A 16982-nucleotide genomic window follows, 5' to 3' on the forward strand; every position below is an offset into this window, starting at 1 on the left:
GCTCTGCTATCCACAAAACTTTAGGAATTTTATGTAAATAGAATCACATAGTTTTATAACCTTTTGCATCTGGCTTCTTTCACTTAGAATGCTTTTAAGAAACACCCACATTGTTGCACGTATCAATAATTTATTCCGTTTTATTCAATTGAGTTAATGGTGTACAATATCTCCATTTATAAGTTGAAGGACATCTGGGTTCTTTCTAGATTTGACTTATAAATAAAATTTCTCTGAACATTCAACAAATCTTTATGTAAATATACATTTCTTTTCTCTCAGTATATACTCAAGATCAGAGTAATTGAGTCCATACAGTAAGTATATTATTAGCTTCATAAGAAACAGCCCATTTCCCAAAGAGGTTATATAATTTTGCATTCTCATCAACAATATATGACAGTTTCAATTGTTCCACATCCTTGTCAACACTTGGATTGTTAGTATTTTTCATTTTAGTCACTTTACTGCATCTGAAGTAGTGGTTTACTGTGATTTTAATTTGCAGTTCCCAAATCATGAGAAACGCTGGGCTGGAAGAAGCACAAGCTGGAATCAACATTGCTGGGAGAAATATCAATAACCTCAGATATGCAGATGACACCACCCTTATGGCAGAAAGTGAAGAAGAACTAAAAAGCCTCTTGATGAAAGTAAAAGTGGAGAGTGAAAAGTTGACTTAAAGCTCAACATTCAGAAAGCAAAGATCATGGCATCTGGTCCCATCACTTCCTGGCAAATAGATGGGGAAACAGTGGAAACAGTGTCAGACTTTATTTCTTTTGGGCTCCAAAATCACTGAAGATGGTGACTGCAGCCATGAAATTAAAAGACGCTTACTCCTTGGAAGAAAAGTTATGACCAACCTAGATAGCACATTGAAAAGCAGAGACATTACTTTGCCAACAAAAGTCCGTCTAGTCAAGGCTATGGTTTTTCCAGTGGTCATGTATGGATGGGAGAGTTGGACTGTGCAGAAAGCTGAGCGATGAAGAATTGATGCTTTTGAACTGTGGTGTTGGAGAAGACTCTTGAGAGTCCCTTGGACTGCAAGAAGATCCAACCAGTCCATTCTAAAGGAGATCAGTCCTGGGTGTTTTTTGGAAGGAATGATGCTAAAGCTGAAACTCCAGTACTTTGGCCACCTCACGCGAAGATTTGACTCATTGGAAAAGACTCTGATGCTGGGAGGGATTGGGGGCTGGAGGAGAAGGGGACGACAGAGGATGAGATGGCTGGATGGCATCACTGACTCGATGGACGCGGGTCTGGGTGAACTCCGGGAGTTGGTGATGGACAGGGAGGTCTGGTGTGCTGCGATTCATGGGGTCGCAAAGAGTTGGACATGACTGAGCGACTAAACTGAATGATGAATGATGTTAAGCATCTTTTCATGTATTTATTTGCCATTCGTATGTCTTCTTTGGTGAAGTTTCTGTTGGAATCATCCTCATTTAAAAATTGTTTTTTTCTTTTTATTGAGTTGCAGGATTCTTATATATGTTGGATGCAAGTTCTTTTTAAGTTATGTGTATTGTGAATACTTTGTGTGTCACTTTTCTTTTCATTTTTATCACAATGTCTGTTGAGAATAAAAAGATTTTAATTTTGATGAAGTCCAATTTATCATTTTTCCTATTATGTCTTCTATTTTATATCCTAGTTAAGGACTAGTTTAACCAAAGCCCACTAAAACTTTTCTCTCATGTTTTCCCTTTAGAATTATTATGGTTATAGCCCTCATAATGTTTAGATATGTAATCCAGTTTGAATACATTTTTAATGTAGGCTATAATTCATTTTGAATTTAATTTTGTAAATGGGGTGGGATAAAATTTTGTGACAGGTTCATACCTCCTTACTTGTGTGTATGTGTGTTTTGCATATGGATAGCCACTTGTTCCAGTATTATTTTCTGAAAATATCTTTTCACTACTGAATTGCTTTGGCAACTTTGTTGAAAATCAAATTACCATGCATATGTGGGTCTATTTCTGCACTCTGTTCTGTCACGCTGCACTACATGTCCATATTTACATACATATCACCTTGTCTTGATTATTATAGTTTTATAGGAAGTCTTTAAATAAGGTAATATAAATTTCCTAGCTTTGTTCTCTATTTTGAAAATGGTTTTGGCTATTCTAGGCTTTTTGCATTTCCACATAAACTTTACAATCAGCTTGTTATTTTCTAACAAGAAAAGCCTGCTTGGCTTTTTATTGTGGTTGTGTCAAATCTGTAGCTCAATTTGGGGAGAATTGCTATTTTAATAATATTGAGCTTTTTAATCCGTGAACATTATACAACTCTTCACTTATTTAGATATTCCCTAATTTTTCTTAGTAATGTTTTCAGTGTACAGATCTTGTCATGTTTTATTTAATCTATCCCCAAGTAGTTCATATTTTTAGATGTTACTATGAATGGTATTATTTTAAAATTCAGCTTTTAAATTTGCATTGCTAGTAAATAGACATACAATTGATATTATATATTAACTTTGTATTCTAAAATCTTACTAAACTCACTTTTTGGTTCTAATAGCTTTTTGTAGATTCTTTAGGATTTTCAACACATACAATCATGTTGTATATAAATAGATGTAGTTTTACTTATTCTTTTTCAATGTGTATCATTTTATTTCTTTTTCTTGCATTATTCCACCATCTAGGGCCTCCAGGACAATGCTGAACAGAAATATGGTGAGTAGAAATCCTTGCATTGTTCCCTATATGAGGAGGGAAGGCAGTAAGGATAATGTTAGCCATAGGTTTTTCATAGATGCCCTTAATTAGGTTGAGGAAGTGTCCTTCTAGTCCTAATTTTCTGAGCATTCATTAGAAATTAGATTTGAATTTTGTCAAATGCTTTCTGCATCTGTTGAGATGGTTTTTCTTTTTTAGTCTGTTAATGTGGTGAGTTACACTGATTGATTTTTGAATATTAAAACAATTTTACATTCCTTGGATAAACCCCATTTAGTCATGCTGTGTCATTCATTTTATATTTTGTTGAATTTAATTTGCCAAACACTTGTTAAGGATTTCTGCATCTATGTTCATGAGGATATTGGTTTTATAGTTTTCTCTTCTTCTAATGCCTTTGTCTGGTTTGGAACAGAATAATGCTGGCCTTATAAAATGAGTTGGGAAGTGTCCTCTCCTCTTCCATTTCTAGAATATTGTGTAAAATTGGGATTATTCCTTCCTGAAATGTTTTGTGGTATTCACCAGTGAAGTCACCTATGCGTGGAGTTTTCTTTTTAGGGAGGTTTTTATCCATGAGTCCAATGTAATTGGTAAATATAGAGATATTGTGTTCATTTCTTTCTTCTTGAATGATCTTCATAGTTTGCATTTTTCAAGGAATTTGTCTTTCATTGAAATTGTTAAATTTATTGGCCTAAAGTTGTCCATAATATTGTTTTCATCCTTTTAATATCTGAGGATCTTTATTCTCTTCTCATTTATTTCTGACACCATAAAGTCTTATTTTTTTCCCTGATTCGTCTGGTTTTTATTAATTTGATCTTTTCAAACAATTAGCTTTTATTTTTTTTTTAATTTTCTCGATTGTTTTTCTATTTTCAGTTTCACTGATTCTGCTCTTTATCATTTCTTCCTTCTATTTACTTGGGTTTATTTTGCTCTACTTTTTACAACTTCTTAAGGCAGAAGATTAAGTTTTTGACCTGAAATAGTTCTTATTAAAGACAATCAACCCTCCTTATCTGCAGGATGGCCAGTAGGTTGAATGAGAGGATGAGGAACCCAGGGATAAGGAGGGCCAACTGTACTACAGTCATGTTATAGAAGGGACTTGAGCATTCTTGTATTTTGATATGGTGGTGGTCCTGGAACAAATCCCTCCCCTCAGATACCAAGGGGCTATTGTATTCCTTGCTATAAATTTTCTTCTTAGCAAAGCTTTAGCTGTATCCCACAAATTTTGATATATTGTGTTTTTATTTCCATTCAGTTAAAATGTTTAATAGTTTTGCTTGTGATTTGTCTTAGACCCACGGATTATTATTTAGAAGTCTACTGTTTAATTTCCAAATACTTGAGGAGTTCCATATATTTTTCTGTTGCTGATTTATCATTTAATTCTACTGTGGTTAGAGAACATGTTCATTTGAATTTAGTCCTTTTAAATTTATTGAGATCTATCCAATATGGTCCAGAATATGATCTATCTTGAGTATGATCTATCTTGGTGAATAGTTCATGTTCAGTTGAAAATACTGTGTGCTTTACTTTCGTTGTATGTTTTCTTTAAACAGCAATTAGTTCTAGTTGATTGATAGTGTTGTTCAAGTGTTTTATATTTCGATTTTCTATTTCCTCTATAAATTTTTGAGAGGAGTATAAAAATCCCTAGTTATAATTGTGGATTTGTCTATTTCTTCTCTAATTCAGAGAATTATAATTATAGAATTATAATCAGTTTTTGCTTATTTTGAAGCTCTATTACCATATGTATACACATATAGGATTTTGCGGGAGGGTAAATTAATTCCCATTTCACTGTGAAATCCTTCTTTATCCATGGGAATGTTTCTTGTTACAAAATCTTTTTATCTTTTTTTAATAGTATAAGCCACTTCAGCTTTTTAAACTAATGTTTTATTTTATACTCATCTTTTCTTCCTTTTATTTTTCAAGAATGACTTTATTGAGATATACTTTATATAACATATTCACTTATTTAAAATATAAGTGGTTTTATTATATAATTGTATAACTGTTACTACTACTAATTTTATACTCACCACTTCCATCCCCAAAGTCCCTGTAACTATTAGCAATGACTCTCTTCCCCCCTTCTTATCCCAGCCCTAGGCAGCCACTAATCCACTTTAGGTCTCTATAGATTTGCCTAGTCTTGACATTTTGTAGAAATAGAACCATATAATATGTGGTCTTTCATGTCTGACTTCTTTTAGTTAGCATGTTTTCAAGGTTCATCGATGGTATACCATGTATGAGTACTCCAAATAATGTTCTATTATATGCATATACCACATTTTATGTATCCATGCTTCAGTTGGTGATCATTTGGGATACTTGTGTGAACTCAGTGGATTTGCACTGAAGTACCTGAATGTCTATGACAGGCATAATGCTGTGGGACAGAGACAGTGGGAATGGGGGTAGCGTGAATCATAGATGGAGTGTAACCCCTCTTATGGTTGTAAAACCTCTGATTCCTCTCTCTTTCAATGAGCCAGGCAAAAAAAAAGAGTAATTCACAGATTGGACTTTATTTGTGACCCAATCTCCCCCCAATTTAGCACCATGCTGCATTCCCCACTGTTCAGACTACAGAACAGAAAGTCCGTGAAATACTAGCCTAAATTCAGTGAAACCTTTTCAAATAATTTCACTCAACTGAAGAATTTCCAGCAGATCAAAGAGCAAAGTATGGTGTCCAGGACTCTCATACCAGCTGCTATTAGCAGCTGCCAAGGGAACGTTTCATTTGGAAGTTTTCCTTGTTCTTATTTTAAGGTAAAGCTTTACTCTTATTTTCAGACTATTAGGGTTTCTAATATTATATTAACTGTGGAAGCCACGAGCCTACAAGGTAGATAGAGGCCAGGACAGTACATTCTGGTAGACTCTGTACAGGCACATCCAAGGTTCATTTCTGCTGTATCTTTGGTGCTAAAGACTCCTGCTTTCTGTCCCATTGGTGCCAACATGGTGGAGGGAAAGAAATTAACTCACAGGTACAGGAGCATGAGGCTCTCCAGGAGAGCTAAGAACAGAGCTGGATTCCTGCAGAGCACAACAGGGCCGTGCCCAGCGGCCCATGTGATAAACCACAGGCTGCAATTTTTCATGACAGGAAAGAAGGAGGAAGCAAAGAAGCCTGTACATTCCTTTAACTGCACTGGCTGATAAGGGATTTTAAAAGGAGTTTCAAATCTGGGTTTCACAATTCATCCTTGTTGTTACCGCCTGGTTCAGACTCTGCTTGTTTCTTATCTTGACTGTAGCAATAGCTTCCATATCAGTGTCTCATCTTTCAGGATCCTTATTTTCCTCTAGTCTTTGTTTTCTCTGACATGGAAACATGTCAGTCTCCACTCCACCCTCTGTTAAGTCATAAATGTCATGTTTGCTTATAGAACAGAAGCGGAAAGTAAATACTAAAAGCATGCCTCCAGCCACCCCCACAAGGGCCTGCATCTACCCTCACTTGCATTTAGGGGCCAGGTCAAGTAACAACTGGGGAAAACTGAAGGGTGTGAGACTAGAGAGTAAAGAGGACTTTATGGGGATGGGAGCCCTTTCCCACAGGCATTCACATTCAAATTTAAAACAAAACAAAAGAAAAAACAATACATAAATCTCCCTGTAGACCAAATTTGTCCCTAAGCTGCCACTTTGCTAAATCTGGATCTTTCCAGGGATTTCTAAGATGTATACAAATATATTGATATTATAAATTTTAAGATATTTAGTTATATTGTACACATGTGTTTTTATGCAAGTAGAATTATAATACATATACTGTTTTGAACCTTGAACCTTGCTTTTTCATGCAAACTGAAGAACTTTATGGTTTTCAGCCTCATAGTCAGCACCTTATAGATGGCTACTCAGATTGTTTTCAGTTAAAAAGATTATTTTTCCAAATAATGCAGCATTGTTCATCCTTGGACACATGTCAGGGAGTATATACATAGAATGAATTTGGCAAAGTGGAATTGCCAGATCGATTTTAATAGCTATTGCCAAAATGCCCTCCAAGAAAGTTGTATCTATTCAGTTCTACCAACAGTGTTCCTCTGTTTCATGTTTAACTTCTTTTTCCCTGTATGTATCTCATTAGTTATTCCCATCAGAATAGCTGCTCTCATTTCACTGGTCCAGAGTGAACTACCCACAGAAAGTTTCTTTACTCTGTTTATTGAAGAACAGGAGGAACATAAATATGTTTTGCCTACATATAAAGTTAATGGTCTGTGGTAAAGAATGTAGACTTTTAAGCAGCCTTCCATGTCACTTGGCTTGGGAAACACTGAGTTAGTGTACTCGACGCTTGGCATGGGTTTGGCGGAAAAAGGTGGGCCTTCTTGGGCAGTGGCTGCCAAGCTGGATGATGGCCTCAGTCCTTTCCTCCTGCTCATTGCACACAGCACTGAGTCTGTGCCCATCTGTTTCTCCTCTGGTAGGGAAGGGCTGGGGCCTGGGGATGGGAATGTGCTTGCCTTTCCTGGGAAGTGTGTTTTCCCCTTCCCAGGACCTCCTGGAGTTCTGATCATCCCAACTGGATTTGTGGGTGGGGCTGGGACTTCCCTGGAGTACTGGGTCACTCCATGGCATGCTTCAGTCTCATCTTCTCCCTTCCTCCATACTCTCATGTTATCTGGGTGAAAGTCTTGCTCTTTTGCTGGGTGGCCAAGACCCCAGAGTCAGGAAACGTTAAACTTTAGAGGTTCTAAGAAACAGAGCTTTCAGTAGTAAAAGATCTACCAACAGATAAAATGATTCTGCAGAAGTTAGGTGGTGTTGCTCTGGTTCTAGCAACTAGCTCCCTGCTGGGTGCCATCTTGTTCTCTGCCCCAACTTCCTAGTTCCTGGCTGATCCTCAGGCCCCTCCTTCTCTGGGAACTCCCACAGAGCTTTGTTCACAGTTATATTACTCACTCATCAGCTTATGTATTTGCCTTTACCACTGAATTGGGAACTATTGAAGTTCTTAATAATAGCGTGGACAGTAACAGGCATAGCAATAATATGGTGCTTCCTCTATGCTAGAAACTCTTCTCTTCAAACATATTAACTTATTGAGACATCGTACATCCCTCATGGTATGTTGGTATCCTCATCGCTGGTAAGTTTTTGACCATTGTATGATGACTTGTTCAGTTTAGCTTTCTCTCTCTGCTCTTATCCAGAAGGAGTTTTGGGGGAAAAAAAAAAAAAGTCTACTTATTAATGGTTTACAATCAGCAGTCCCTTAGCCAAAAAATAAATAAAATCACAACATTCATATAATAAGAATAAATTATACAGAACGATAGCAGAATTGTTTTCTTATTTAGCCTGCTGCTGCTGCTGCTAAGTAGCTTCAGTCGTGTCTGACTCTGTGCGACCCCATAGAAGGCAGCCAACCAGGCTCCTCCGTTCCTGGGATTCTTTAGGCAAGAATACTGGAGTGGGTTGCCATTTCCTTCTCCAATGCATGCATGCATTCATGCTAAGTTACTTCAGTTGTGTCCGACTCTGTGCAACCCAATGGACAGCAGCCCACCAGGCTCCTCTGTCCACAGGATTCTCCAGGCAAGAATACTAGAGTGGGTTGCCACTTCCTTCTCCAAGAGCTGCTAAGCTGCTTCAATCGTGTTTGACTTTGTGCGACCCCATAGACGGCAGCCCACCAGGCTCCCCCGTCCCTGGGATCCTCAAGGCAAGAACGCTGGAGTGGGTTGCCATTTCCTTCTCCAGACATTAAGGCTATTTATTTGGCCTTCTATAGCATCAGTTTAAATTAGAACACTCTTATTTCCATCTACTAGACTCAGACAGCTGTGTGTTTTTCCTTTAAAAAAGAAATTCTGTATGCATTAATACTTTTAAAAGGTGATCTGTGATTTTTCAAATATCATTTTAATTCTACAAAACTTTTTGATGAATAGATAAACAGGAGCAGACATATCTGAGTTCAAATCCTGGCTCCACAGCTTACTAGCTCTGCAACCTTGGGCAAGCACCTTCATCTTTCAAAGCCTCAATTTTCTCATTCATAAAATTAGGATAATAATAGTCCCTTGACAGCATTATCATCAGAATTAAACAATATAATGTACATAGAAGAGTTTAGCATAAGAGTTTGGCACATAGCGATCAACAAATGTTTGTACAAGGGACAGAGATAGCACTGAGGGAGTGATATTATCTATAGAAAGCTTGTGGGGAAGCCTTGCAAGAGGTTGTGACACTGAATTTTCAGGAAAGAACTTTTTAGATAGACAAAGTGGGGAATAATGTATTTGGTAGGGGACAGAACATGTGTAAAGGCATGGAGAATAGAAACCACACTGTTTTGTGTGGTTCTTACACAGGGAAGAACTACAATTAGCAACATTTGGTCAGATTATGAAGTTTTGGGAGGTAGGGAGGTAGGGGTGTTAAGAGAGAAGATACTAAAGGAAAGACCAGATTTTTGAAGCGTTTTCCACGACCAGTGACAGAGCTTGAATTTAGCATAGGAAGTAGGAGTTAGTAAAGAGTTTCAAGATGAAAGGAGATGTGATCTGATTTGCGTTTTAGAAAGGTCACTTTTGGCAGGTGTGTGAATATTGGATTAGAAAGGTGTGAATGTGGAGACCTGGAAAACCAATTAGGAGGCAGTTGTCCAGGTGAGAGATAATGAAGCCTGAACAAGGGGAACTGTTTGTTGCAAATAGAGGGAAGCAAGGTGAATTCAAGATACTTTGGAGGGAAGTTGCTCGGATTTGTACCCAAGGCTGCTTTCCTTTTAGCCCCATTCCATCAGGCCACAGGTATTGGAGGAGATTGGAGTGGCTAATGATGCCATTTACAGTGATAGAGAATACAGAAGGTAACACAGGTTCTGGGGAAGGGGGAGCAATCAGTTTGTAGTGTGGGAAGGAGATACAGAACAGAGAGGGTAAGGAATTTCACTTAGCCCTTGTGAATTATAAAACGTGAGTGGGCCTCTTCATTTAAGTGAAGAACAGAAGGCAATCACATATATGGATCTAGAGTTTGGGGTAGAGGGAAGGGCTGGAGACGTAGATTTGGGAGTCTTTAGGAAAACTATGAAGATAGGGAAATAGTTGAGATATGGAAGGCTCACCGAAGATCTCGGCATAGTTAATAACCAATCAAAGTATCACTTCTTGGCCTTCAGTTTTATCGCATGAAAGTATGCAAATTGGGCCCTGTAAAAGTTTAGTCGTTTCTTCAGCCTCTTCTTGTTCGAGGCACAGCCTGCCATTTCATACCCTTCTCAATAGGTGGCGCTGACGCCTGACAGGCAGCAGCACAGGTTGGGTCGGGGGCGATGGGCACGAGCTCGGAGGTGGCGGCGCTCTAGCCCAGAGCCGGGTATTCGATGGCTTGGCTGGGTCTTCCTTGGGACCGGGGTCAGACCGAGGACCGGTGACCACGGGAGGCGCATGCGCAACGTGGTCCCCCAAACATGGAGTCTTGTAGCCCAAGTCTTGACTAAATCAGCTAGGAGACGGGCAGGGAAGCAATGTCCCTCCACCTTTACCCTCCCAGCCCACCCGATGAGTGGGAATGAGCACACTCGGGGTAAGTGACTAGTGTGCGTGGACCACATCAACCCTGGGGCCAAGCTGTGTTAGTGGCCCGGGAGGCCGTAAGGACCGGCAGAGGCGTGCTGCACTACGCTGGGGTTGGTGGGTGGCCGCACGAGGTGTGAGCGCCACTAGAGGGGCACGTGGGCGAGGTCCTCCTCAGTCACCGTATCCTAGAACCTCAGGGTCGGACGGAACACAAAAGTCCCCTAACCCTCGTCCGAGGCTCAGCCTGCTTGACCACCCCTCCAGGAAATCGGGTCTCGAGTTGCCGGGAAGCTGCGTCTTCCCGCTGTGGGACATCCTGGATGATTGGGACGTCCACACGGGCCTGGACGAATGTCGGGGTGGGGGGTACCGGGGGCGCACCCGCGCGGCGCTGGGTGGGTGGTTCTCGCTCGGAGTTGGAGCAGCCGAGTGCGGGGGTGCGCAGGTTCGTGACAAAGCCCTGCGGTAGTAGCCGGGGTGGGGGCCCTGGAGGGACTGGTGGAGGAGGACAGCTGAAGGTGTGAGGTGTTGATAGCAATTGAGGAAAAGCAAAACACCTGCTTCTGGTTTGACTCATCGAGGCTGGAGGAATAATCTAATGTGGAATGTAGTTAAAAAACAAAAAACAAAACGAGTTCTGTGCTGTAGCCCTTTCTTCCCCAGGCAGCTAGAAAATTGCTTGTCTGACTGAAAAAACAAAACAAAACCTGTCTCCCTTAGAGGACTGTGATGAGCATCAGATGAGATGATATACATGAAAGTGTAAAGAACTATAAAAATGCAAGATAGGATTCATATCGAATTCTTAAACTCATTTATCTGTGTGTACAAGATGCATTCCAGGTGTGGAACAGCTAAACAGGACCAAATGTGGGATTATGGGATGTGTCCAGTAATGCGCAGGGTGTGTAAAGATACTTTAGGGGTGCTCAGTAGTACTGTAATCTGTCTCTTAAGTTGATCTTATCTGGTTAATGGGTTATTCAGCTCCCTTGCTTCTCCCCAAAAATGAGCCTGAAGAGGAAGGGAAGACACCAGTGGCTTTTTGGATATGTGGGTTAAATTGAATTGAGAGGGAGGTTGACATGACTGTATGGATAATTTCTTCAATTAGTCTTGCCCCCAACTTGAAGCGTCATGTTGTACAAAGCGCTTTGGGCTGAGGGACACCCATGAAAGATCTTGCTGTGGATCTGATCCTTCAGGGAGGGGTGGTCACCCTGGCAAGTTCCAGCACCTCTCTGAGCCTTAGTTTCTATCAGATGGGACAAGACCTTAAAGGTCATTCATGCATTCTTCCAGAACTTGCATACCTGCCCCAGGACTGCCCAGCTCCTAGAGATGGCAAACTTGTCACGTCTCCACATGGCTGAGATACCCGGTCTCTCTAGACAACCCTGGCTATTGGAAAATTCTTTATGTTGAATCGACATCTGTTTCTCTACAATTTGCACTCATTGGAGCCATACAGAATAAAACGTCTAAACATCTAATGCTGCTTCCACAAATATTTGAGCACTGCTAACACATTTCCTTCTTCCACTCACTCCACAAGGCTTCTTTTCTTCCAACTAAACATGCCTGGTTATTTTAAACAGGGAGGCAGTGTGGGGTAGTGGAAAGAACGCCAGCTTTGGAGCCAGAACGCATCTGTGTTCCGTTCACAGTCCTTCACATACTAACAGTGCTCTGAGCTGCTGTATCTCTCTCTGAAAAATGTGGATGAAAATTCTCATCTAGCAAGTTATTATGAGAATTAGGGATAAATTGAGTAAGGATTCATGCTATAGTAGGAGTTTAAAATATGACAGCTGTTACACCTTCAGTGACATAATTTGCAATGCATTTTAGTCAGTCTTCTCTGAACAAATTCCTGTTTATGTGTCTCTTAATAATATCTGATCTGTAGAACAAAATAAAACACTTTCCGTGAGGTCTAACTAGCAAATAGAGTAGGATTAGCTTATTCTGGGTGCTTCTCTAATTACAGTCTACAGTCTGCTATGGGGTTTTTGGAGACATATCACAGACTCACTTTCAACTAAAATCATGAGTCTCTTTATGTGCAGCTGTTCAATCAGGTTTCCCCCATCTTGAACTTCTTTAGTTTATATGAATTGATAATTATGATTCTTGAAAGTGGCAGTCCCAGTTCTGTCCTGTTGTCTCCATAAATATCCTTGTGTTTGTCATTGTAATGACAAACTGGGGTCTCAAACTGGGGTTCAAAAAATATTATTGAACCCACAGTGCCAGCCCTGCTGATCTCACACCGCTGTTGCACATCAGCAGGCTAATAAACGTCAAACGTCCTACCCTCATCTTTGCACAAATCTGAGGTCTTACTATGTGAGACTGTCTGAGAATTGGAATGTGACAAGAATGTATGATAAGCTATGGGTTGAGGGAATGCTGCTATCTGTGATCTCGGTCAAGTGTGGTATTTGTGTTGAAGAACTGAAAGAGTGCACTGAGAGCCAGCCAGAGCTTTGGATTTATGTACGGTTACATGTTTTCTCAGGCACTTAAAATGTTTTATACTTTGGGCCAGATTCTCCCCTGGTGGAGGAAGCTTCTCTCTCTAAGTCGAGCACAGTTAGAAAACTCATTAACTGTTTGGCTCCTGGGGCATTCTCTAGCATTTTCTCCTGGCTTTAGCCAAGCTGATCTCTCCTGGTATCCTCTGCATTTTTCAGACTCCTTGCCTATGCGCTGGGAGGTTCTTCCAAACAGGAATGCTTCCTTCACCTAAACGAGTTAGGGATTTGAAGTCCTTCACAACCTACTTCTCCAAGGAAGGTTCTCCTAGCCCTGTGTCCGGGAGGGTTTGTGGAGAGCATCAGAATTTCACTCGTCTTTAAGCACGTCCCTTGTCCCCACCCCTCCCCCACCCCAGCGGTCTCCCCTCCTGTCTGCCCACTTGTTCCATGTGGGTGGACATGTTCCTTGGCTTTCAGAATAAGATCCTTTGTGAGAACGCAGTCCATTAAATACAAAATTTCCTTCATCTTGGATGCTGGTGCTTCTGGTGTGGTGAGGATAAAAGTAGGGAATTGTTTGTACGACTCATAGGTTCCATTGACAATAACTATGAGAAACTATAATGCCAAGTTTGTTTTATATTGTTCTCTTAGTTAAAATAGGAAAGTCTTTATTTTGTTGAAAGGACTGATTTAAATTTTGCTCAGTAATTAATTCCGTCCTTAAAAGGTGGCGGTTCGTTAAAACAGGTAATCCTCTGCTTGTTAAGGGGAGTAATTGAAATTTCATTAAGTAACCAATTAAGGCCGTAAAGGGTTTAAATCCAGCGGTGGCTCCTCATATTCTTTAGAACAAATTGTAAACTCCTTAGGATGAAATACTCCTTCTAGCCTAATTTTTTGCCTCTCAGCGCTGTAGCCCAAAGGGTTTGCAATTTTCCCCAAAGGTCATGCGGTCCTGCACCTCCGGTGCTTCTCGAATGCCGTCCCCTCTGGTTAGAATGCCCTTTGTCTCCGGTAAATGTCTATTCATCATTCGAAACAACCCTTTCCCCCCTCTCCTTAATTACTTCCTCCCCTGTGCGCCCTCAAATTCTTGCACTTATTCATGCAGTATTTATTAGGGGCCTGCTTTGTAGCCAGTGCCTTAGCGGGCTCTTGGGGATACAAAAGGTGAATAATACTTGGGCTCGGCCTTTGAGGGACTTGTGTGTTGAAGGGAGGGGACCAACCTGTCACAAAACGTTGCCAGGAAATTAAAGGGAAATTTTAAGCCATTGTCAGTTCTTGGGTGTCATCCCTACCAGATGGTCAGCATCTCGCTTTAGTGGGGTGCCCGGGACCATGTCTCCTTGGCCTTTGCACCATTAGCTCTTAGCGTTCTGGAGGTGCTCAGCACTGTTTCACGAACCTCTGAGGCGACATCAGTAGAGGTGTACCCTGGATCGCGCCTCACGTATTTGGTGACAGCGTTCACAGACAGCGGTTTCTCCTGTGTCCGACTGGCGCCCCTCAGCTCCCTGGCACCCTGTGAGGCGCCCGGTGGTCTCGGCTGGCCGAGCCTTTCGAGCCCAGGATGTTGGGACTCTGGCTCGCCCGCACTCTGGGCAGCGGAGCGCCCGCGGTGGGCGCGAGTGGAAGGGAGGCCTGCAGCGCCCCCGCTGGAGGGAGCTGGCACCACAGCCCGCACGTTTGTCTAGATTTCCATTTACAGCCCAAAAACCGAACACAGACATTCGGATTCTCTACACTTTTCTCTTCAAAGGTACTTGATAAATGCCTTTTAAAGGATTGTGGATGAAGAGGGGGGAAAACCCTCCCCTCTTTTCGGCACCATTGGGACCCTCACATTGTGATTCAGTCTTACACAAATAAAGGGCGCTCCAGTCTCATCTCCTGTGCCTATCACCCCTGCTGGCTCGGGTCGGGTCGGTGCTGGGAGTGGGTGCCGCGGGAGGACTGCGGCAGGGCTCGGGCGTGCGGACCACGTCGCGCTGCCGCAGAGGACAAGCCCGCTGCCGTGGCCGCGCGCGAAAGAGAGCCTTGGTTTTCCGCAAGTTTTGCTGTCCCCCCATCCCTTTTTCTTTTGCTTCCGAGCGGCCGTCCCATGAATCCGCCGAATGGCTCAGAGGTAGGCCCAGCTCGGCTTAAATCCCCGCAATTAGGGACCTAGAGGTGCTGGGAGCTCACAGACCGCTGCTTTGCCGCAGGCGCTTGTGCCGTTAGCTTCACTGTCCCCCCTGCCTCCGCGAGGATCGCCAGGCAAAAGCAGCAGCCCACAGCCCTGAGTCTCACTGCATTTGAGGTCGAGCGGCCACCTTTGGGGCTTGGGTGGGGGGCTTATGGGTGGTCTGGGGGAGGTTTTTGGGGGGGGGTCTCAGGAATTTGTGGTCTCTACCTGCATTGTTAATTCGCCGGAGCAGGGTTTTTGTTTGTAGAACCTGTGGTTCGGTGCTGGTGGAGTCAACACCCCTGAAAGTGCCCCCCCCCCCAGGAGCTGCTCTGGGAGGGGCGCCCCCTCTTAGTGCCAGCAGCAGGGCTGCGAGGAGGGGAGGTGGCTTCAGCGGGAGGGGCACTGCGGCGCGGTGGGCGGGCCAGGGGCGGGGCGCGGGTGGGCTCTAAAAGTCGGTGCCCACTCGCTCGGCGCTGCAGCGGCCACGAGCACCTCCCGGTGCAACCCGGCGGGTGGCGCCTCCTCTGCGGCAACCGCGCCTTCGCACATTGCCGCAGCGCCCACCCCGGTGGCTGCCTGCCGCGGCCGCACCGCCCTCCTGGGCCGTGGGCTGTGCCCCGGCGCCGGCCAGCCCTGCACGGCTGCGGGCGCTGCTGCGCGCCCTTTGCTCTGGGCCGGCGAGCAGGCGGCATGGGCTAAGACACCACCATGGTGCGCCGAGATCGTCTCCGCAGGTGGGTGCGTGGCGGGCGCCAGGGGTGGGGTGGCGGTGGCAATGTGTGCCTGGCTTGGAGCCTCTGTCCCTAAATGGGGTGCGGGCTAGCGGGTAAGACGTTGCCGGCCGGAGCTGGGGCTACCGGACCGCCACTCCTGCAGTGGAGGGGAAAATCTCGGGAGGTCGGGGGGCATGCGTTCTTGTCCTCTGAGCCCGCTCTACCTGCTTGGGAGGAGATGTCTCGCCCGAATGCCGTAGAATGTTCAGAACGCTGGAGCTTCCTGAATTAGGATTTCTAGACCTCGGTATCGCTCTGATGCAGTTTAGAATTTCTAGACCCTGGGCGTCGCCCTGTGCGATTTAGGGTTTCTAGACCCTGGTATGCCCCAGAGTTAAGATTTTTAGACCCTGGTACTACTCTGATGTAATTCAGAATGTTTAGACCTCAGTATCACCCAGACATGATTGAGAATTTTTAGACCCCGGCATTGCTATGGTGCGATTGAAGATTTTTAGATCCTCGTCACCCCTGCACAATTGACGATTTTTAGACCCCAGTACTCGCTTGGTGTAATTGAGTGTTTCTAGACCTAGGTTTCACTTTGACGCGACTTAAGATTTTTAGACCTTGGCATCACCTTGGCGCGATTTAGGGTTTCTAGACGTGGGTTTTGCCTTGGCGTGATTTAGGGTTTGAAGACCCTGCGGTCGCTGTGGCGTGAGTTACCGCATAGGTGTGAACTGACAGTGTGTTATCACGAAGGCGTAAGTATTTTTTAGATTTAAGTAACAGGAAGCCAAGTGAGAATGATGTGACCAAACTGTCGTAATATTACACATGAATTATTTGCACTGGTTTACAAAGTAGTGGGCTTCCCAAATGGCGCAGTGGTAAAGAATCCTCCATTTGATGCAAGAGACGCAAGAGATGCAGTTGGGTTGGGAAGATCCCTTGGAGAAGGAAAGATCCCCACTCCAGTGTTCTTGCTTGAAAAATTCCATGAACAGAGGAGACTGGTGGGCTACAGTCTATGGGGTCACAAAGAGTCGGACACGATCGAGCGACTTAGCACACACACACATGCACAGAGTAGCTCACAGTCTCCCCGCGATGCTGTAAAGTGGGCAGGTTTGGTAGTATTAAATGTGTGTATTTTTCCTATTTACAAGATAAAGGCTCATATATGTTCATTAATTTCTGGAAGGTTTGTTACTGGCATTTGCTGAATTTATATTCTTAATTCTTGGTTCATCAAATAATGGAGATTTTAGTCAAAAAATGTTTAATCCATTTTACCTACTGACTGCCTGATTGCTTTCATT

General features: G+C 43.2%; 1 protein-coding gene across 4 annotated transcripts in view; it reads left to right on the plus strand.

Annotated features, from left to right (window-relative positions):
* The first annotated feature begins 10129 nt into the window (after positions 1-10129).
* MEST (mesoderm specific transcript) overlaps positions 10130-16982 on the plus strand; it is a 92792-nt gene continuing 85939 nt past the window's right edge. The window contains exon 1 of one of the 4 annotated variants that reach the window (XM_042248842.2): positions 10130-10298. Coding sequence is in view for 2 of the 4 variants with exons in the window: in XM_027968809.3 (XP_027824610.1) it covers positions 15653-15678 (26 nt within the window). In the remaining 2 variants the exon portion in view is untranslated. Of the gene's footprint in view, positions 10299-14705; positions 14903-15001; positions 15077-15419; positions 15679-16982 lie in introns of those variants that run through there. The other 3 variants (XM_042248840.2, XM_060414839.1, XM_027968809.3) reach the window with 3 other exon arrangements.

This window comes from Ovis aries, chromosome 4 (genome assembly GCF_016772045.2).
Source record: "Ovis aries strain OAR_USU_Benz2616 breed Rambouillet chromosome 4, ARS-UI_Ramb_v3.0, whole genome shotgun sequence".
NCBI lineage: Eukaryota > Metazoa > Chordata > Mammalia > Artiodactyla > Bovidae > Ovis > Ovis aries.